Genomic DNA, 22,031 nt, shown 5'->3' on the forward strand with positions numbered 1-22,031 from the left:
TGCCTTCCTGGCAGATAGCTCACACGGAGGGTTCCCCTTGCAGGCAGAACACCGGCGCCATGCGAGAGTTTAGCCTGCTGCTCCTCTTTTGGGGTGAGTGGGAGCTGGAAGGGGGGCAGGCCGGGTGGGGTGGCCACAGGGAGGGCAGCCGGGGGGGGGGTCATCCCTGGGGGCTGGGCACTGCAGACACCCGCTCTGGCGTGTGTGTGTTGGGGGGGCTTTGGCCAACTCCTTCCACGCTGGCAGGTGTCAGCGCAGACACGGGGTTTGAGAACACCTGCTCTGTGTTGAATGTCGTCCTGGCTGCTGAAGCCATGGCGGGGAGTCGGGCGGGCTCACAGGGGATGGCCCCTGCGCCCCTGAGCCTGAGGCATGTGATGGAGGCAGGCAGGTGGGATGCTCGGCTCAGTCAGTGAGCTCGGACCCAGGGTTGGAAGCCAAGTAGTCTGTGTTGCTGTAGAGTTAAGGGAAGGGGCTGCTGCCCGTGACAGCGGTGTCCCAGCCGTCTGCCTGGGAGACCTGGATGGAGCTCCAGGCTTGGCGCTGGCTCAGCCGTGGCTGCGTGACGGTTTCAGGAGTGAACCGACAGGTGCAACTTTCTCTCTGTCACTGCCGATTCCATCTCTTCCATCCTTGCCTTCTGGTTCCCTCCCTTCCTCCCCACCACCCCCTTCCTCTCTTTTCCTCTCTCCCCCCTCCCATAGCGGCAACTGTCGTGGTCATTGAGGGGTTGGGTGGAGGGGGAAGTTGGGGAGACGCTCTTTGGATGGGTCACATTTCTGCTGAAAGTTGAGCCATGAGACAATGCCTTCCTGTCTGGGTTGTCGTCTCCCTTAGCAGGTGTCGGCAGCTCTGGGCCCTGTGTCATTGGTCTTCCTTGGGTGTCATTGGAGCGGGGTTCCTGGGTTTGGATCTTGACTGTTCTTACGACGGCAAGCAGACCAGAGCCCAGAGATTACAAATGGGTTCCAAAGCTGCTCAACTGGTTACTGATTAAACCAAACTAAAGTGTAGGGGAAGAGAGAGATGAGTCTTCCATCGTCTGGTTCACTTCTCTAAATGACCACCATGGTTAGGGCTGGTCCAGGCCGAAGCCAGGGACCCAGAACTCTATCTGGGTCTCCCACGTGGGTGCAGAGTCCCAAGCACCTGGGCCAGCCTCCTCTGCTTTCCCAGGTGCCTGAGCAGGCAGCTGGATGGGAAGTGGAACAGCCGGGACTTGAACTGGTGCTGCAGTATGGGATGGTAGTGACCTGCTGTGTTACTGTTTTGGCTGTTGTCACAGATTCCAGCCATGTCACCCCTCATCATGTGTGATGTTGGTCAGCAGAGAGGAGGATGGTGTGAGCGCTGGTGATGAAGGTGTGATGATGGTGATGGTGGCGATGGTGCCAGTGAGGGTGTGAGCGTGGTGGTGATCAAGAAGGTGATGATGATGATGGTGGTGGTGATGGTGGTGACGGTTATGATGGTGGTGACGGTGATGGTGATGATGGTGATGATGGTGATGGTGATGGTGGTGACGGTGATGGTGGTGGTGGTGATGGTGGTGATGGTGATGATGGTGGTGACGGTGATGATGGTGGTGGTGACGGTGATGATGATGGTGGTGGTGATGGGGGTGATGGCGGTGATGGTGGTGATGATGGTGGTAGTGGTGGTGATGGTGATGGTGGTGATGGTGATGATGGTGGTGACGGTGATGATGGTGGTGATGGTGATGATGGTGGTGACGGTGATGATGGTGGTGGTGGTGGGAGGCAGCAGGGCTACACTGCCTTAAAGTACTAAAGAATGGATCCTCTCACTTCTGGTGGACATTTGGCCTGTGGGTTGGCACCTGTTTTCTGCATCAGTGTGTCCCGACTCCAACTTCCCGCTAGTGCAGACACTGGGAGACAGCAGGCGATGGTTCAAGACGCTGGCTGTCTGCCACCCATGTGGGAGCCCCGAATGGGGTCTGCTGCTCCCAGCTTCTGCCTGGCCTGGTCCCACCTGTTGCAGGCATTGGAGGAGTCGGTTAGTGGCTTGGTGCTTGCTTGCTTTGTCTCTCAAATAAATCAATGCACATGAAAAGCCCTACTTGGTTGTAAAATTTAAATACCACAGTGCAGTGTTAATATCATACACTGTGACATGAATATTCATGTGGGTCTCATCTGCAAGGGGAATATTCAACATCTCCTGGGAACTCCTGTTAACGGAAGCACCATCCCTCCGACATTGCAGCTTTTAGACTTAAGACAATTACGCTTGCATTCAGATAAAAAGATTTGCTTGAAAAGCAGAGTTCAAGGAGAGAGGGCTCACTGCCCGAATGCCTGCAGCAGCCAGAGCCGGGTCCAGCTCAAACCGGGAGCTCAGAACTCCATCCGGTTGCCTACGTGAGCGGAATGGACCCCCCAAGTACCTGAGCTGTCCTCTACTGCTTTCCCAGGCACACAAGCAGGGAGCTGGACGGGAAGTGGAGCAGCCGGGACTCGAACCGGTGCCCTTATAGGATGCCAGCATCCCAGGCAGCAATTTTACTATAACACTGGTCTCTGTGACATTCCTGCTCTTTTTCTGTCTCCCCAGGGTGCTGTGGCATCTGCAGAGGGGTGTCACCCAGTCCACTTGGGGCAGACCTCACCTCGACGGGTAAGTAGGCTGGATAAGGACCCGCAGGCTGGGAGCTGGGCAGGGAAGGGTTCAGGGCACCTCCTAACTGCCAAGATAATCCCCTTTGCTCTCTGCTCTGATGGAGCCGTGCCCTTCCGGAGCTCCAGTCCTTGCTTGTGCATTTGTGACTCTCAAACACCTTTTCGCTTGCAAGTCTGATTGGTAGAGTTCTCGTTGCTTATCTCTCGGTTCTCCGAATGGTAGGAAATCCCTTCTCAGGCTGGGTCAGGGCCAGCCGCGCCAGCCTCTTTCCCATACCCCTGCCATGGTTGGAACACTGGCCTCGTGATTCCCACTTAGGACTTGCTTCCTGATATGATATTGGAATTGGATAATGAATTGCAGGAGCCCGGGCCATCCTTTACTGCTCTCCCAGGCACATTAGCAAGGAGCCGGATCGGAAGCGGAGCAGCTGGGACTCGAACTGGCGCCCGTGAAAGATGCTGACGTTATGGGTGGTGGCTCAGCACACTGGCTCACCACCCCAGCCCCATATGTAAAAAAAAAAAATTCTAATTGACAAAAATGATAAGTCTGGGAGATGCTGGATTTATGAATGAGGTTGATTATTCCACATAATTGGCATCTGTCCACACCTACTGTACACCCCCGTAAGTGTGCAAAGTTATGAGGTCAGAAACCTTGTGTAATAATTTTAAAAATAGATTTATTTGAAATGCAGAGTGGCCGAGAATCTTCCACCCACTGGTTCCACCCCCAAATGTTTGCAATTGCTATAGCTGAACTGGCCTAAAGTTGGGCACCAGGAGCTCCAGCCGGGTCTCCCACGTGGGTGGCAGGCACCCACGCCAACGCTGGCCAGGCCTGTGCGTAGTGTTATTGGCCGCCTGGCAGGGGGGCTCAGCTGCAATTGGAAGACAATGCAACACGGTACAGGGAGTGGGTTGAGAGGCTGGGAGGGACACGCAGGCAGGGCTGTGATGTGCTGGAAGGAATTTCCTGGGCAGCTACGTGTTACTCACACCAGGAAGGAGTCTTCCCACTTCACAGGCTTTGGCCTTGACCTCACGGAAGTTGGGCTGTAGTAACAAAAAGTGCAAGTTTGAAAAGAATCACACAGCCATGGAATTGCGGTTTCTTGGGGGGTGGGGGATGCCTAATGATGGCAAAGTGGGGTGTCTGGAGGCACGGGGTTGGGATGTTGGTCTGGTCTGGGTTGGGGTGGGTGGATCTGCGTTGGGGAACATTGAACTTGAGGAAGAAGGGTCTGGCATGCAAGGGGCGGGGGCAGAAAAGGGGTAGGTCCTAGTTCAGAGAGGAAGCTGGCCGAGGGAGGGCGTGCATGCGTGGGTGTGTGTGCTGGGGTTAGGGGGGAGGGATTGACAGGCCCAAGCGGGGGCGGAGGGCATGTCGTTTCCCACCCCCACTCTCGCAGTGCTTCTGCCGGCAACGTCTCCCTGCGTTGTTGTGCGTACGCAGCGTTGTTGGGCCTTCCTTGCCTCAGACCCTGTGCGAGTAACTGGCAGGTCGGCAGCTTCGCATTTCAAGATGAACCTGGAGTATGGGGCTAGTACTGCGATGTGACCTGCAATAGCAGCATCCCGTAGGGGCACCGGTTCGAGTCCTGGCTGCTCCACATCAGATCAGATTGCCTGCTGATACGTACCTGGGAAAGCAGTGGAGGAAAGACCTAGGGTTTAGGTCCCTGCACCTGTGTGGGAGACCTGGATGGAGCCCCACCCCAGCCACTGCAGTCATTTAAGGAGTGAATCAGCCCATGGAAGTTTGCCCTCTGTCTCTTCTTTCGCCTTTGAAACGATAAATGAAGACACACCCAGTGTCACCTTCATCATTGCCACTGCTGGGGTATAACCATCTCTCTCTTCTAGTGGCCAAGCAAGGCCACTTCCTCTCTGGCCATTTTGCTTTTGCCCCTCCTCCCCGCCTCCCACCACCCCTGGCACCAGGAGAAGGGTGCTCCAACACGTACGCCCTTGCTTTGCTCCAACCACCCTGCCCCGCTGCCCAAGGCTCCCAGCTCTCTCTGAGCAATGCTTACAAGCCTTACCACACTCTGGAAGATTCTGTGCGTGTCACCTCCTTGCCTCACTTCCTCCCCTCCCTGGCGATCTGCGAAGTCTCCCCCCGCCCCCGCCCCCCAGGGCCCTGGCACTTCCTTTCCCCTTGACTCCAGATAACCCAAGTCGCTTCTGGCGCCCTTGCTCCTGGCTATGCCTCCTCTTCTCCTTTCCTTGAATCGTCTGCTTGGATCGTCACCTGACCCGCTCTAGAACTGCATTCTCTGTCACTGTTGGTCTGCTTCAGACCCTTCCGCTTTCTGCCCTTGACCCTGGCAAGGCAGAGTGACCCGTCCCTCCCACACGTTCCTGTTGAGCATCTATGATGTTTCTGTACACACACACACACGCACACACTCACACACACACACCCCTGCCTCCTGGGATCGCCTCGGCCATTGGAGGGACGGGTTGGGAACAACCAATGACAGGAGTTGCAATTGCTTGGCAATTCATTCCCTTGCCAGTCAGAGTCACCTTGACGCCTGGAGTACATGAAATTTAGTTTTGGAAAAGACTTCTTTAAGCCAGGGAGAGAGAGAGAACGCTCTTTAATCCATTGGTTCTCTTCCCCCCAGATGGCCACCATGGCCAGAACTGGGCCAGGCTGAAACCAGGAGCCAACAACCTCTTCTGGGTCTCCCACGTGCATACAGGGTCGCAAGGACTTGGGCCGTCCTCCATTGATTTCCCAGCCTGCAAGCAGGGAGCTGGATGGGAAGTGGAGCAGCCGGGATACGAACTGATGTTTCTGTGGGATGCTGGTACCACAATCAGAAGCTTAGCTTAACTGCGTTGTGACACCAGCCACCATGACTGTTCTCTTAGCGGATAATAATTCTTGCTTGTAGACCTATCACTCCAACCCATTCTCTGTGTGTCCGTCATCTGTCGGGCTCACCCAACTGCATTGGATTCCAGGCCCAGTGCTGCGTCGTCTTAAACCTGCCTGATTTCCAAAACCGATGGCATTGCAGGTCCCAGGGACTAAGCCATCCATCTGTCTTCTTGGCCACCTGCAGTGTGTCACCTCTGAGTTCCCTGCTCGCTCGGCCTCGCTCTCCCTCCTTACTCACTGTCTCCCTCCCCTCTGTCTTGCAGGTGTTGGTGGGTGTGTGGATTCCAGCATGTGCCCAGATCATGCCACCTGCCACAACATAACCTCGGGGCGTTACTACTGTGAATGCAAGCAGGGCTATCAGCCCAGCAACAGACAAAACCGCTTCGTAGAGCTGGGAGTGACGTGCCAAGGTGAGTGTGTGGGCGCTCGGAGCCCCTCCAGCACTGGGCGGGAGATGGGGAGGTGGGTGGGCGGTAAGGATGTGGGCCTGTCCCCACCAACCCCGAGGCGTCGAAGGCTCTCCTGTGTTCCTCCCTTCCTCTCCTGCTCTCTCTCCTCTCCCTCTCCTCCCCTTTTGCCCTCTCTCCATCCCTCCTCCTCTCCACTCCCATCTTCCCATCTCTCTCTTCCCCTCTCCCTCTCCTCCAAGAAAACTTCCTGTTTGCCTATTCAATTTCACGGCCGCTGGGCTTCCTCACGGCGTGGTGGCCGAGTCTTGAGAATGGGCGTCTCAGGAGAACGAGGCAGAAGTGCGTGGTGCTGTTGCCACATACTCGGGTTCCAGGGGAGGGACCAGAGATCACCACCCAGTGTCACACGGCACGCTAGAGAGCGCGCTGGATGGGAGAGGAGGATACCCATGTCTCTGGACTGTGCAGTCTGTGACTGGGAAGGGGTGGGGGCAAAGGGGAGCTCTCTCTCTCTCTCTTCTCTGTCTGCCCTTCTCTCTCCATGAAGATATCAACGAGTGCTCCCAAAACCCCACACCCTGTGGGCCTCACTCCGAGTGCAGAAACATACGGGGAAGGTACAAGTGCAGCTGTCTGCCTGGCTTCTCCTCGCCCACTGGCAACAACTGGGTCCCAGGCAAGCCAGGCAATTTCAGTTGCACAGGTAATATTGACTCACAGGCGGGCGGGGTTCTGGGGCTCCGCCGGGTCTGCACGCTGGGCACGGTCACCCTCCTTGCTCTTCCCCTCTGGGCCTGTCCAGACATCGACGAATGCCTTAGCAATAGGACCTGCCCCAGGGAGTCCGACTGCATCAATTCTGCAGGAAGCTACACTTGTCGTTGTCACAATGGCTTTGTCTTTCGCAATTCTGCCTGTCAAGGTAGGAATGGGGGGGGGGCGGGCCAACTTTCTACAAACCACCTAATCAAACACCAGCTCCGTGTGAGTGCCAGAGCCGTAGATGCCAAGCAGGCGCTATCTCAACCTGTGAGCACCATCTTTTGCCGTTGATCGGACGTCTGCATCGATGAGAATGTCTTACCGTCTCGCCTGGTTGCAAGGGAGGCTGGGTCCTGGACCTTAACCAGGGCTGTGTTTGTCTTTCTCTCTCTCTCAGACATAGATGAATGCAAGGCGATCCAACCCTGCCCTGAGCACGCCATCTGCCACAACACAGTCGGAAGCTACCATTGTGTTTGCAAGCAGGGATTCGACGCCACAAGTGGCCAAGTCCTTTTCAAGGGCCTGGGAGAATTGTGTGAAGGTGGGTGTAGCTGTCTAGGGCTGGGGGTGGGGAGACTCAAGTCTGGGACTATTTTCAGAGAGCTAGAGAGAGAGAAGTGGGGAGGTTGGGATAAGTCTCAAAGTTTCTGGACTGAAAGTCATTTATTGGTCAATGTTTTCTTCCGTGAGAAGAGTGGCTACTCTGTTCCATGCATCATGTCGAGTGCTAGGAGTAGCGAAGCAGCAAACATTTACACCAGCTGTTGGGGCTTTGACATGGGAATTTATGGGGAGCGGGGAGGGGGGGCGTGCAGTGAAGACCATGCCACCCAGGGCATTGCCAGAGCCGGACTTGGCATGGAGAATGTCCCAGCTCCCGACCCCTCCCATCTGCAGCTGTGTGTTGCTATGGTGATGAGCAATTGGGAAGCAAGTAGAGGTGCATCTTAGAGAGATGGGAGCATCTAAGCACGTGGTAGCAGAGTGGAAGGAACAGGGATGGCGGCATCAGGACCCTATAGTGCGAAAGGGTTAGAAAGCCAGGGCAAGGAGCTGGCATAATGGCTCAACTGGCTCATCCTCTACCTGAAAGTGCTGGCATTCCACAGAGGGGCCAGTTCAAGGCCTACCTGCTCCACTTCCCATTCAGCTCCCTGCTTGTGGCCCGGGAAAGCAGTAGAGGGTGGCTCAAAACCTTGAGATCCTGTACCTATGTGGGAGACCCAGAGGAGGTACCAGGCTCCCGGCTTTAGACTGGCTTGGCTCTGGGCCATTGAGACCATTTGGGAGGGGAGTGAACAAGCAGATGGAAGATCTTTCTCTGTAATTCTAAAGTCAAGGGCAAGGTCAGCAAGCTCCATTAGGGCCGGACTCGCAAGGTCTCATCCAGCTAGCAAAGGGGTCAGGGTTTTTGGCGAGTGGTGACTTTCTGAGGCTTGTGAGTGCGTGTCTCTGCACAGCTGTTCCCCAAATGACGCCTGTGTGTTCTAGAAGGGAAAGCTGGAGCCGGGGGTTGGGCAGCGACCACATGAGCTGCTGGCGCTTTGGTCCTGATGGGGACCCCCTTTTTCTGCTTAGACATTGATGAGTGTTCCAAAAACCGTACCATCTGTGGTGCCAACTCTGTGTGCAGTAACACAGTGGGAGGGTACAACTGTTCCTGTATGCCTGGCTTCCTCCCGACCGGCGTCTGGACCCACCGGGACTTCAAGGCATTGAAATGTACAGGTAATGGGGTCTCCGTGGGTGTCAAACAGAAACACAGAACGGGGCTGCCCGTTCTTGCCCGTAGGGCTCATAGGGCTTGGTCACACGGGCCCTGGGTTAAACGAGGTGCCATTCAAGGGCTCCGGGATGGTCTTGTTGGCATGGCCTGTAGTCGGAGCTGGTCATCAGTTGGGGGTTCTTGTAACCGTCTCTGGTTCCTTCCTGGCTTCCGAGGGGAAGATTTGGCCCTTGGTTTCCAAGGAGGGGAGTTCCCAAGCGGGACTGGGTGGCTCTCCGTCCCCCCGCGATGGTCTGGGCTTCCATCCCATTCTCTTGGTGATTGTCACAGGGCTAGCTTGGCTGGCGGTGGGGGGCTGCACCCCCAATCGTCATCCCACTAGGAGGAATTCGAAGGTTTGCCAGAGATGGACTGTGTGTCCACCACACTGCAGGAGGACATTTTGCGTTGTTCAATTCCTAAGGAAAATTGCCTATCTTAACTCTTAACAACAACAATCTCATTCGCTTGTTACTTGTTCATTGGGTATCTTTAAGTTTAATTTTCTAAAGGAGATTTCTTTATTTTACTTGAAAGTCAAGTTAGAGAGAAAGAGCAAGGAATATTCCATCCACTAATTCACTCCCCAAGTGGTCGCAACAACCAAAGCTGAGCTGATCTGAAGCCAGGAGCCAGGGGCCTCTTCCAGGTCTCCCACGCGGGTGCAGGGTCCCAAGGCTCTGGGCCGTCCTCCACTGCTTTCCCAGGCCACAGGCAGGGAGCTGGATGGGAAGTGGAGCAGCTGGGACTTGAACTTAGTGCCCATATGGAATCCCGGTACTGCAGGTGGAGGATTAGTGGGACCAGAGTGCTGGCCTCGCGTTTAGCGTATTTTTAACCATTCTTTTTGAGTGTGTCCCTTCTGCCTCTTTCAAGGAGCCTTTGTAAGATAGCACCCTGCAGGCCACGTCTCTAATGGAATCTGTAAGCCAGGGCGGTGCAGGGGAGCGTGCAAGCACACCCCAGGCTGGCCACGCAAGCGCAGGATTTCCCAGCCCAATCTGTCACCTGCAAGGAGCCGTACGGGGCCGATCTCTGGAAGGCGGAAGCATGATTGCGTCATGCCGTGGTCAACCCCTCTCTGTACCCACAGACGTGGATGAGTGCTCCGACAGGTGCCCCCGGAACTCGGTCTGCACCAACACTCCTGGCAGCTACTTCTGTGCTTGCCACCCTGGCTTCGCCCCCAGCCACGGACAGCCGAGGTTCCAGCATGGAGAAGCGGACTGTCACGGTGAGTGGAGGTGGAGGGCACGGGATGAGCTCCTGGGTCAGTGCGGGAGAGACGCCTCCTCCGTCTCCCTCTGCGTTTCTTCATGCCCCACCATCCCCTTTCTCCGATTCCTTGCAGACACGGATGAATGCCTCCTGGGTCCAAACCCCTGTGGCCCCAACTCCATCTGCACCAACACACTGGGCTCCTACAGCTGCACCTGTGCCCTGGGCTTCTGGCCGGAAAGCTCCCAGGGACACGGCAACATCAGGTGTAAAAGTAACTATGGCCCCGGGGTGGGTGTCAGCCACGGCCCCCGCGGGTCCAGCTCTGGGTGCCAAATGTTTGATCCAGCTTGAGTCTCCCGCTCTCTCGCTCTCTCGTCATCTACACGCTCCTCTTTTTTTAAAATTTTTTTGTTATTTTTTTCTTTTGTTGTTTCTTTTCTTCTAAGTGTTACATTTGCTCATCTCGTTGGCAAGACTATCGGTTTGTTGCGCAGCCAGGACTTAGCTATTTTGCTCGCCAACATGTTTTACACACAACAGGTCTAGTAGTGATGGAATCTACCCATATACAGATTTAAAAAGCCAGGAGCCAGGGGGCTCCATGTGGTCTCCCATGTGGGTATCAGGGGCCCAAGCGCTTGGACCATCCTCCGCTGCTTTCCCAGGCGCACCAGCAGGGAGTTAGCCGGGAAGTAGAGCAGCTGGGACTTGAACCTCTATCGCTATGGGATTCTGGTGACGCAGGCGGTGGCTTAGCATGCTGTGACCTCGCCAGTGTCTTGCCGAGGTGCGAGTGTGGTGTGACGGCTTCTGTCTTTCCCCCCAGAGGCTCCCTTCAAGTGCAGGAATGACGTGGACTCTCTCGGCAAGTGGGAGCAGCAATGCCACGCAGCAGCCATGGACCCACAAGATGTAAGTGTGCCTGAGACTCCCCAGAAAACGAGACAGAGAGGAGGAGAGACAGAGAGGAGGAGAGACAGAGAGGAGGAGAGACAGAGAGGAGAGACAGAGAGGAAGATCCTCCGTCCAGTGATTCACTCCCCAAGCGACCGCAACGGCCAGAGCTGAGCTGATCCGAAGCCAGGAGCCAGGAGCTTCTTCCGGGTCTCCCACGCGGGTGCAGGGTCCCGAGGCTTTGGGCCGTCCTCCACAGCTTTCCCAGGCCACAGGCAGGGAGCTGGATAGGAAATCAAGCAGCAAAACAACAACAACAACAACAAGTGGAGCAGCTAAGACTTGAACCAGTGCCCTTATGGGATTCTGGCCCCAGATTAAACATTTTTTTGTTGTTGTTCCTGAAGAAACTTCTGTTTTACTCCCCAAAGGCCTGCTCCAGCCGTGGCTGGGTGGGGTCACGTCCAGGACCCTCAACTCCAGCGTGGTCTCCCATTGGCAGGTGTCAGGGACCCACGTACTCGGGGCATCCTCCACTACCCGCTGGGGTGTGCAGGAGCAGGGAGCTGCGATTCGAACCAGGCACTCTGAAACGGAACGCGAGCCAGGCGCTAGATACCCACTGCTAAAGTCACCTTTTAATTTGGTTTGTCCAAGAATAGAAGTACCCCTGTGTGTTGTATGATAAATGCCTGCGTTGTACTTGGTTCATTTACAACCACGAATCGTGACAGCTGGGGGCATGGTGGTCCCTGTTTGTCAGTGACACATTGGTGGGGAGGAGGCTCGACGGGTCCTTGCTGACACATCATCTCCCCCGGAATACAGGCCGCTTACTGCAGGCTCATGACCGCCACCTTGGGCGTGTTGGACAGCAGCTGTGAGAACAAAACCACCGCAGCGACACTGAAGGTAGCAGCGGCACCGGCTTCCTTCCTTCCTTCCGGCGTTTCAGCCTGGAGCGTCTGGGGCTGCCTGGGGTGCAGGGTCCTGTGGGGTTAGCAGGCTGGAGTTACCGTGTCACGTGCTCTGGGCGTAGGAGTGAAAGCGTGAGCTCCCATGGAAGATGGATGGGATGGAGGCTATGCGCGGAGCTCGTGGGATTGTTTTCTGTAAAAATAAGCTCAACTTTTTTAAAAAAGGTTTTGAGCTTCCATCTGCTGATTCACTCCTTACACGGCTGTAACAGCCAGGACATGGCTAAGCTAAATCAGGAACCTGGAATTCCAGCCGGGTCTCCCACATGGGTGCAGGGACTTCCCCGATCTCTGCTAATGAGATGCTGGGACGCTGGCTTGGCAGATGGTGGCTTAGCCCATTGCGCCACCATACCAGTTCCGAGCCATAGGTTCCTGTGCTCTTTGAAAACGATCCTAAGATGAACTCCCCGGGGAAGGGGGTGGCTTCCTTGAATGCTTTAGCTGTGCTTCTGGGAGGATTAATTCCCAGCGGGGAGGAATGTCTGGGTCCGGGGATACACATGTGCAAATTACACTCCCATGTGCTCACCCGCAGCGTGCCAGAAGGGACGTGAGCATTCCCAGTGGGGGCGAAGGGCTGAAATGGGAGGGGACCCCTCTATCTCTCTTTGGGAAAGAGAGGGGGAGAGGGAGGGAGAGACGGAGGGAAAGAGAGAGAAGAGCTGTGTTTTCTTGCAGATGGCAGCCGACAACCTCACCTCTGTGCTTGAGCAGACATCCAAGTGGTCCAGCAACTTCACCAGGGAGGAGGCGTCCACCCTGGCCACGGCCTTGCTGGAAAGCACGGACAGCAGCATCCAGGCGGCCCTCCTGCTCCCCTCCGCCTCTGGGAACCACAGCCAGACCATTCGCACGCCGGGCTTGGGTGGGTAGGATCTGCCGGGCACGGCTGGCTCATGCCTGGGTGAGGATTGCTTTGCCAATGTTTAAAATATACAAAGACAAAAGAGCCCATGTGTGTGTGTGTGTGTGTGTGTGTGTGATGATGGTATGGTTTCTGTCCGTGTCAATCCAATCCTTGCAGGCATGTCTGGGAGACAGACAGTGAGAGAGACACAAGATGGGTAGAGAGAGATTTTGGGGGGCGGGTGGTGGGCAGGTGCAGGAGCGAGGCAGAGCCGAAGGCAGGAGCAGAAAAACTTCATCCAGCTATCCCAGGTAGGTGACCAGAGATGCGATGACTTGGGCCACCATCTACCACCTACAGCTGGCCGGCTGATGAGGGATGTGGTGGTCCCACCAGTGGCATCTTCGTGGCTGGGCCAGACAGGGTCTCTGCATTTGAAACCCCTGCAACCTCTCTTTTTTTTTGGGGGGGGGGGGCTCCATAAAACACATCCTAGGAGAGCATGTCCCAGCGTGAGCCGGCAATACCAGATCTCTAAGTGGTCCATCAGAGGACCCTGAACTTCCTCTGGAAGCGAAACGACCACCACCCCCCGCACCCAACCCACAGCCAACGTCCTTCTCCAACTTGACTTTTGTCAGACAGCCAGTGGAAATGGATCCTGTCACTAGAGCTGTGTCAGGGATGAGAAATGAGAAGCAGAGGCCGAGTGGCTGCCGACGGCAGCTGCCTGGCACCTCCTAGGTCCGTGCCCTGAACACTCTTGTATTCGCAGATCTTGAGAGCAAAGTTGTCGTGGGAGGATGCCAGGAAAAGGATGTTCTGTTCAACCTGAAGGCCAAAGGAGATGCTATGACAATCAGCTGTTCTACCGTCGAGGAGTCGGGGTCCACGGGTGAGGATGGCACCTCCTCCAGGGCAGGGGGAGTAGTAGGGGGGGCGGGCTGTCCATCACAGCTGGTGGTGCACGCCCGCACGAGGTGGTTGGCAATCTAACCCCCACTTCTTCTTCTTCTGCTGCTGCTGCTGGCGTGGGGGTCCTCCAGGCAGAGCCGGCGTGGCTTTCGTTTCTTTCGTGGGTCTGGAATCTCTTATGGACGAACGCTTCTCCCGAGACCTCTGGGACTTCTCTGCGCGCGGACTGAAGATGAACACCCGGGTTGTGAGCGGCATCCTGACCGGGGAGAAGAAAAATGGCTTCGGGAAAGATGTACTCTACAGACTCGAAAGCATCCAGGTCTTGGAAGGGACGGTCTCTATGGAAACCGCTTGTCTCCCAGTGACCTTAACTGTCGTGTTTGGGGCCAACTGGAAGAAGCTCTGTTGTTGATAAGCAGCATAGGGGAACTCCTGCCTGCTTGCGCCCTAGGTTGCCTGACTAGTAAAAATCTAGACAAATCATATCATGGCTTGGGACATCGCCCAAGGTACAGGCCGTGTCTGTTGTCACGGTAACCTCCCAGGGACTGGCTGGGTTCTCTCCCTAGAGGAAGGAGCTCTCCCACGTCTTTTAGTTTTCTTTTGTGATGGATTGATTGATTTAGAAGGCAGAGTTACATAGAGAGGGAGAAGCAGAAATCTTCCATCTAGTGGTTCACTCCCCCAGTCGCTGCCCCGGGTAGAACTGAACTCGCCTGAAGTCGGGAGCGTCTTCTAGGTCTCTCATGCTGCTTCTTGGGGGTGTGCACCTGCAGGGAGCTGGGACTTGACCCCAGCCAGGCATTATGATCCAGGATGTGAAGTCTCCAAGGGTGGTTTTGACCCTTGGGCTGGATGCCTGCCCTTGAGGTGCGTTGCAGTGAGTCCATTGGAAGGGACACGGCGGGGGAACCAGGCTTCTGGATTTTTCCAGCGAAAGAAGTCGGAGAGGCTTGTGTGCCGACTCTACTCACTCAGTGCTTTTTTTTTTTTTTTTTTTTTAGCCAAAGCAAAAGCATGAGACCCCCCTTTGTGTTTCCTGGCTTGCCGATGAGGATGGTGGAAGATGGACTCACTCTGGCTGTTCTATTCTGAATGATTCCGAGACGCACACCGTCTGTCGCTGCAGACACATCACCAACTTGGCGGTCATCATGGCCCCTCGGGAGGTCACGGTCAGTGCTGGTGATGTCATCTCTTGAGTCCCAGGTTGGACGAGGAGCAGAGGGGGCCTGGCCTGGCTGTGGGTCCGACATCACCATCTGGTTGGACTCCAGACTGAGAAAAGTTGATTTCCAAGAGGCTGTGGGCGTTTATTAAGACTCACGAGCTGCCTGTCTCATGCACCTGCTGTGTGCTGGACTATTTTGTTAGGTGTGTTTGTAAAAATTAGAAGTGGGCGTAGAAGTGTCTCCCATTGACTGCTTCGGTCCTCAGATGCTTTGCAACGGTTGGGGCTTGGGCAGGAACGCTATCCGGGTCTCCCCCATGTGGGTGGCAGGGACTTGGGTCCTAAGGGCTGCGTGAGCAGGTCAGTGACTGGGAAGTGGAAAAGTCAGGACTTGAGCCGGCACACTCCGGTGGGATGCCGGTGCAGCCGATGGTGGCTTGGCCCCCAGTGCCACACTGCTGCCTCCACTGTGAAATGGGGTGGGTGGAAGACTGAGAGCAGGGCAGTCTGACTCCACAGTTTGACGTTCCACCAACCCGCATGGTCAAGGAAGCGTCTGAGCCGTAGGGATTCCGAGCTGCGTCAGAACGATGAGATGGATGTGGTCTGCTATGGTAGAGAGGGGGACGCTCTGTTTGGAAGGCCTCTTGGCCTGTCCCAGCCAGCGCTCACACATCCCTGGCGGCTGGGCAGCTCCCCGTGAGAAGTACGCTTGGCTTAGAACTGCAGGAACAAGAAGCCAAGCCAGACATCACCGACAAACCTCGTCCCTGTGCCCCTGCATCTCCCGTTTCTGTCCCGGCAGGTGGACTTTACCTTGTACGTCATCAGCCACGTGGGCATTCTCCTGTCCTTGCTGTGCCTCGCCCTGGCCGTCGTCACCTTCCTGCTCTGCCGCTCCATCCGCAACCACAACACCTACACGCACGCGCACCTGTGCGCCTGCCTCTTCTTGGCCAAGCTGCTCTTCCTCATCGGCTTCGACAAGACTGACCCCCAGGTCTGTGTCACCCTCCCCGGCACTGGGTCCTGCCATCTCTCTGGGTGGTCTTCTGTGGCCCCTTGTGCCTGCTCTGTCTCCATCCCATGGCCGTGGGGGCTTGGCTGCTCTCCAGCTGCTCCCCTGGAGGGAGGCGCCTCCTTGTGACAGGTGTCAGGGTGATGTCACTTCTGCACGTGCCTTGGGGGTTGCAGGAGTCCTCCACTTTCCTCACTCCCACAGCCGGTGTGTGTGTGTGTGTGTGTGTGTGTGTGTGTGTGTGTGTGTGTGCGGGAGAGTGCTGCATCCTGTGGGGCAGTGGCCAGTACAAACTGTAACGGAAGTGGGCAATGCTATGGGGGGAGATGCAGCTCCATTGTCCCCATTCTGCTCCTCCAGGGGGGAGCCCGTGGCGATGGTTGTCATGGGTGAGGCTGTGGGGTGCCAGGAGAGCTCTGTGGGACCCTCACACAAAGTCAGCCCGTGTGACGGTCACTCTTGGTCACTCTGTATGCAGCTGCCTGGTCCCTTGCCTCCCATACTTGTTCTGATCAGGGCCGACTTGATCCATAAAACCTCAGCCCGAAAATAATTCCAGGGCTTACGGGCCATGTGACTACTCAGCTCCGCCGTGGTGATGCGACAGCAGCCACAGAGACTAGGTTAAGTGGGGGGTTGGCTGTGTACTAATAAAACTTTATTGGTAAAACGTGTCACCAGAGAGTGGGGTGGCCGTGTACCGATAAAACTTCAGACAATATAGCTCACTAGCAAGCGGATGTGTTTTGCTGATCCCAGCGACCACCCCGCTGGGGGGACTGGCACCGGCGTCCAGCTTGGTCCACTCTGTCCCTGTTTGTTGCCCCGTCCCCACCTGCCTCGTGGCTGAAGTGGGGGGCCCTGATCTCCTTCCTGCTCCCCTATCAGCTGGGCTGCTCGCTCATCGCTGGCGCTCTGCACTACCTCTTCCTCGCCTGCTTCTCCTGGATGCTGTTGGAGGCCATCACACTCTTCCTGACGGTCAGGAACCTGCAAGTGGTGAATTACTTCGGCACCCGCCACATTAGGATGCTGCCCCTGTGTGTCTTCGGCTACGGGTTGCCAGGGCTGGTGGTGGCTATCTCCGCCAGCGTGAAGCCGAGTGGCTATGGGACCGATAATAGGTGAGTGCCATTCCTGTAGAGTGACACGGGCAGGAGAGGCAGGAAGAGATTTTTCATTCACTGCTTCAGTCTTCAAATAACTGTAGTAGCCAGGACTGGGCCAGGTCGAAGCCAGGAGCCCCACCTCTTGTGGCTGCCTCTGCAATGTACCCGTGCAGCAGGAGTCACTGTGGGGTCAGGACCTGGTCCTAACGGCTGGCGCTCTCTCTCCACAGCTGTTGGCTGGAGAAGGAGTCAGGGTTTGTATGGAGCTTCCTGGGCCCGGTGTGCACCATCATAGTGGTGAGTGAACAGGTGGATTTGCGAATGAGTGTTTTGGGGTTAGAGGCAGGAGACCCTGGGGTCAGAGAGGGTTGCTGAGAGACAGTGTGGAAGTTGTGTTCCACTGGAAAGTCTCCCCCTACACTTTTTTTCCTTAACACCTGAAAAGTCTAGCAGAGAGCTGGCTCGGAAATAGAGCACCCGGGACTTGAACTGTGCCTGTGTGGTTGTTACACAACACCAGCCCTTTGTCATCTTGTTACAAAGCTCTACCTATCTATCTGTCTGTCTATCTATCTATCTATCCATCCATTCTTCCATCCACCCACCCACCTATCCATCCATCCACCCACCCATCCATCCATCTACCCACCCATCCATCCATCCACCCATCCATCCATCCATCCATCCATCCATCCACCCATCCATCCATCCATGCACCCATCCATCCATCCACCCATCCATCCATCCATCCATCCATCCATCCACCCATCCATCCATCCATCCACCCACCCATCCATCCACCCATCCATCCATCCATCCATCCATCCACCCACCCACCCATCCACCCACCCATCTATCCACCCACTCACCCATCCATCCATCCATCTGAAAGGGAGAGCGACAGAGAAGGGAAGCAGAGGAGCTTGCCGGGACACCATGGGACAGGGAAGCCATGGGCGGCCCTTGTGTGGGAGCTGGGCAGCCTGCAGGTGTATCTTGGCCCTCCGCCGGGTTGGCCGCAGGGACGACAGTCAAGGAAGCTGTCTGTGATGGGCTGGCCGTGTCCCGCTCACCGAGGGCTGCTTGCTGCAGGGGGCGGATGCAGGTCGGGATCCCCTCGGGATGGCCAGTTCATCCAGCTCCCCGCAACTCATTCTGTGCGGCTTTGTAGGTCAACTCCATCCTGCTGACCTGGACGCTGTGCATCCTGCGGCAGAAGCTTGGCAGCGTCAACACTGAAGTCTCCACACTCAGGGACACCAGGTGTGGCTCCCGCTTGTCGCCTCCCCACCTTGTTCTGCAGTAATGCTTTACTGGTGTGTCTAACGTGTCCCTGAGACTTGACATGAGGGGCTGTCTAGCCTGTAATCACTACTCACAGGAATTGGGGTGCAGTGCCACCACCCCAAGTAAGTGCTGGTTTGAGTCCTGGCTGCTCCATTGCCCAGCCGGCTCTCTCTTAAGTCGCCTGCAAAAGCAGTAGAGGACTGCCCAAAGCCTGGGGGCCCTGCACCCACGTGGGAGACCTGCAAGAAGCTCCTGGCTTTGGATCAGCTCAGTTCTGGCTATCGTGACCATTTGGGGTGTGAACCAGTGGATCAGTGAACGAACTAACACTGCCTTTGAAAATGACTAGATCTTAAAAAATGAACTGCCCACGATTCACATGGCTGTGTATGGTTATGTGTGTTGCACAGCTTGATTGAGAGACAAAGAGAATCCGTTTGATGATTCACTTCCCAAAGGACCACAATAGCTGGAACTAGGTCAGGCCAAATGTAGGAGCTGGGAACTGCATCTGGGTCTCCCACGTGGGTGCAGGGACTCGAGCGCTCAGACCATCAGCTGCTGTCTCCCACTCTGCATGAGCAACAAGCTGCAGCCAGGCACTGACCCCCTGTGCTCCAGCGAGGCATCTGGACATGTCCGCTGGTGTCTCCACGGCTGAGCCCAAAGCCCCTCCACCTTGGGTAGCTTTTACATGCCTACATGACTGGGTTTCCTTGTATGTGGGCTCGGAGGCTCCACTCTATGTCTGGCCCCACAGTGGCACCTGCCATTACAGGGCGGTTTCCTCTGTCCCTGGATGCATGCTCCCCTCCAACCCCTCCAGGCACCTCTGGGAGCCTGACTCTCTGTCATTCCTTCTCCGGCCATCCCAAAACAGGCTGCTCACCTTCAAGGCTTTTGCCCAGCTCTTCATCCTGGGCTGCTCCTGGGTGCTGGGCCTTTTCCAGATCGGATCCGCAGCAGTTGTCATGGCTTACCTGTTCACCATCATCAACAGCTTCCAGGGCGTCCTCATCTTCCTCATCCACTGCCTGCTCAACCGCCAGGTGAGTGGGTACCCGCCCCAGCCTCCCGATGCCCCCGCCCTGCCCCTGCCCTGCTCCAGCCCTGCCCCCGCCTCCGCCTCCCAGTGCCCTCTGTGCCCTCCACTGCCCTCTCTGCCCCTGGGTGAGCTGTGGATCCATGCTTCTTGCCTGGGCTTCTGTCTCCACCCCCCAGGTTCGAGAACAGTACCGGCGATGGTTCTGCAGGCAGACCGCGACCATGTCCCAGTCCCAGACCGCAGGCACGGTCCTGATGTCCACACTGTCCTCTTCCAAAATGGTGAGGGACTGTGCCGTGGCCGCTGCCGAGCTCCCGCAGCTGCTTGAATAAAGGGGGGGGGAGGGGCATATCAGCTTAAGTTGCATGCCACATCAGAGCGTTGGCTCATGTCCCGGCTGCCCTGCTTCCCATCCAGCTCCCTGCTCGTGTGTCTGGGAAAGCAGCCCACTCGATGGCTGTCCCTTTACTCCACTGAGCGGCACTCCGTCATGTGACCACTCGTGGGAGCAAAGGCATCTGGGAAGTCTAGAGAGAGACAGGAGTTACTCTGGCAAAGGCTTGGGAATGGCTGTGGGGTTTGTCCACGGGACTGTGGCGTTGACCATGTCTTCAGAGCAGCCACACAGATACGGTCATCTTACAGACCTCTCTCTTTTTCTCAGAGTTGAAATCCTCTCCTGCTTTTCAACGCACCGTGGGGGACCCTTGGCCGACGGGCCGAACTTCCTGGGACACGAGAGCCCACCACTGCTGCCTGGAAGACCCTGTGGTTTGGGGCCTGGGTTGGGCTGAGCTGCTCCGGCGAGAAGCCAGCCTTCTGCTCTTGTGGGGCCTCCCTTCTCCCCCTCTTGGGTTCTGCAACTTGGGGTTTTTGCAAACATGGCACTTGCAGGCAACGCCCAGCGTCTACAGCCGCCATCTTGGCTTTCTTCTCTGCAAATGTGGGGGGCGTGGCCTGCCCTGTCTGCACCTGTTCCCACCTGATCCGGCACCCTCATCACCTGTGGTCCACTGTCTGCTGTCTCGCTGAGCCAGGCTGATGCGCTTCCTGCTTCCATCCTGCCCAGCTGGCTAGGAGCCACCCACCACCCCCTCCTGTGTCAGCTTCCTTAGGATTCACTCTGCCCACAAAGATACGGCCGTCCATCCTGAACCCCTGGAGAGCTTTAGGCAGATACCAGCGCCAGCTGGGACCCTCCCAGTCCTGCCCAGGGAGTGGGCGCATGGAAGAAGAGTACCGAGAACCATTTGCCGGAGGGTTAGACCGGAGGAAAGACCTGCTTGAGAGCTAGTCTTGCCGAACTGAAACCCGTATGCATTGTCCTCCTGACGTCTGGAGAGATGCGATGATCTGAAAACCACTGTTCTAGAACCTTTTCCCATTGGCCCAGCAGCCAACAAACCTTGTCCCAAAGCCGGAAAAGGAAAGCATCTCTTCCGCTTGGAGTTTTTGCATCGTCCACTTGCCCTCGTGTCCCTCTAACATGAACTCGTGTGTGTGTGTGTGTATGTGTGTGTCTTTGAGCAAGGCTTGGTACAGCCGGCTCTTGGTTAGAAATATTGTATGAGCGGGCAGCCATGAGCAGGTGCCGCTGGCTTTGGCTTAGTCCCCAAGCACTCAGGGTGGGGGGCCTGCTGTATTCTCTCTGCTTTTGCGTCTTGTCCTGAAGCTGTGAGCCCCACAAGCCTGGGATTCCCACTTTGTATTTGTTTTCCCCGAATAAATAAGTTGAGCGAGTGAATGGTTGGTCTTGTCTTTGAAGATGAAAAGGCAGGCTCGGAGAGGTGGGGAGACCAAGGTGTCTGGACTGTTTGCCTCATTGCTTCTCTAGGCTTGAATCCCTGGGTTGGGCGTCCAGAATAAGATGAGGGATCCACTCGGACGATGCAGTTAGTTCAGGAGCAGCAGGTGCCTAGCAGTTGGATAACAAGGTCAAGTTCACTAGCTGGAAGCTCCATCATGGTCCGTTCTGGAGGCGGAGGTGGGGAGGTTGCTCAGGGCTTGGCTTGTCCAGTGCCCAGAGGGGATGGGGGGATGTCACAGTCACTTGTGTGTGTGTATGTGTGTGTGAGGGTGCTGATGGCATTGGTGGTCCCCCTCTGCCCCACATCCCCTCTCCATCCTTTTGCAACCCCCTCCTTCTCCAGGTTTGGATCTGAGTGTGCTTGTGGTGGCCAGCTGAGCATGGGGTCAGTGGGACTCAATCTCAGGCTACCCCGTGGGGGTGTTGGCCTTCCTGCCAGGCATACGGTCAGCTTTGCCCACACTCGCTCCCTTTTCCGGCTCCGTGAGAAAAGATCCGAGCTCGGGCCCGGCGCGGTGGCGCAAGTGGTTAAGGTCCTCGCCTAGCACGCCCGGGATCCCATATGGGCGCCGGTTCTAATCCCGGCAGCCCCGCTTCCCTTCCAGCTCCCTGCCTGTGGCCTGGGAAAGCAGTCGAGGACGGCCCAAAGCTTTGGGACCCTGCACCCGCGTGGGAGACCCGGAAGAGGCTCCTGGCTTCGGATCGGCAAAGTATCGGCCCGTTGCGCTCACTTGGGGAGTGAATCATCGGATGGAAGATCTTCCTCTCTGTCTCTCCTCTCTGTATATCCGCCTTTCCAATCAAAAAATAATAAAAATAAATCTTTAAAAAAAAAAAAAAAAAAAAAAGATCCGAGCTCGCCTGCAGGGAGGGATTGGGGGGGGGACACGTGGTCACGACGCCCCGGTTCCAGCCTTTCATTGCAGTCATGATTTGCTGGAACCAACCCAGCCCGCCTCAAGCCCGTGGGTGGGGGCGCTGAGGTCTGAAGGCCTCTCGGGGTGCAGGTAAGGTTGTTTGTATGGATGTGGCTGCGGCATCACCAGTGTTTTGGTGGTTGTAGTTGGGAGTTGGGTCTTGGTATTGCAGAGACAGGTGAAGAGGTGGACACTTTTTGCACTCACTGTGTCCACTAGAGGGAGAAGAGACTGTGAGAACAAGATTTCTCCATTCTAGATGTGACATCCTCTCACTCTCCTCACTGATGTGTTAAATACACAGCGATCTAATTTATTTCCCCAAATGCCCACAGC

At 56.2% G+C, this 22,031-nt stretch overlaps 1 protein-coding gene across 2 annotated transcripts; it reads left to right on the plus strand.

Annotated features, from left to right (window-relative positions):
• On the plus strand, positions 1-20,358 carry ADGRE1 (adhesion G protein-coupled receptor E1). Of its 2 annotated transcripts, none has more exons than XM_040990714.1 (21): positions 1-93; positions 2,578-2,640; positions 5,802-5,951; positions 6,499-6,873; positions 7,111-7,257; positions 8,295-8,444; positions 9,575-9,715; positions 9,833-9,973; positions 10,529-10,614; positions 11,425-11,508; positions 12,291-12,441; positions 13,199-13,318; positions 13,470-13,660; positions 14,346-14,516; positions 15,318-15,512; positions 16,419-16,654; positions 16,870-16,936; positions 17,811-17,902; positions 18,807-18,975; positions 19,148-19,252; positions 19,636-20,358. In XM_040990714.1, exons 1-21 carry the CDS (start codon positions 60-62, stop codon positions 19,639-19,641), a joined length of 2,874 nt encoding a protein of 957 aa, XP_040846648.1. In that variant the 5' UTR covers positions 1-59; the 3' UTR covers positions 19,642-20,358. The 2 variants fall into 2 exon arrangements, with proteins under 2 accessions (XP_040846648.1, XP_040846647.1); XM_040990713.1 differs by having other exon boundaries at positions 6-93; positions 12,255-12,441.
• The last annotated feature ends 1,673 nt before the right edge of the window (positions 20,359-22,031 follow it).

The sequence above is a fragment of the Ochotona curzoniae genome, unplaced genomic scaffold (assembly GCF_017591425.1).
Source record: "Ochotona curzoniae isolate NIBS_2020 unplaced genomic scaffold, NIBS_Ocur_1.0 contig_605, whole genome shotgun sequence".
Taxonomy (NCBI): domain Eukaryota; kingdom Metazoa; phylum Chordata; class Mammalia; order Lagomorpha; family Ochotonidae; genus Ochotona; species Ochotona curzoniae.

Bases quoted from the DNA above. Each gene is read 5' to 3' on its own strand.
- ADGRE1 (XM_040990713.1), top strand. From the start codon at position 60: ATGCGAGAGTTTAGCCTGCTGCTCCTCTTTTGGG. The intron at 5,952-6,498 runs GTGAGTGTGTGG...CTCTCCATGAAG, and splicing joins GCTGGGAGTGACGTGCCAAG to ATATCAACGAGTGCTCCCAA. The intron at 7,258-8,294 runs GTGGGTGTAGCT...TTTTCTGCTTAG, and splicing joins CCTGGGAGAATTGTGTGAAG to ACATTGATGAGTGTTCCAAA.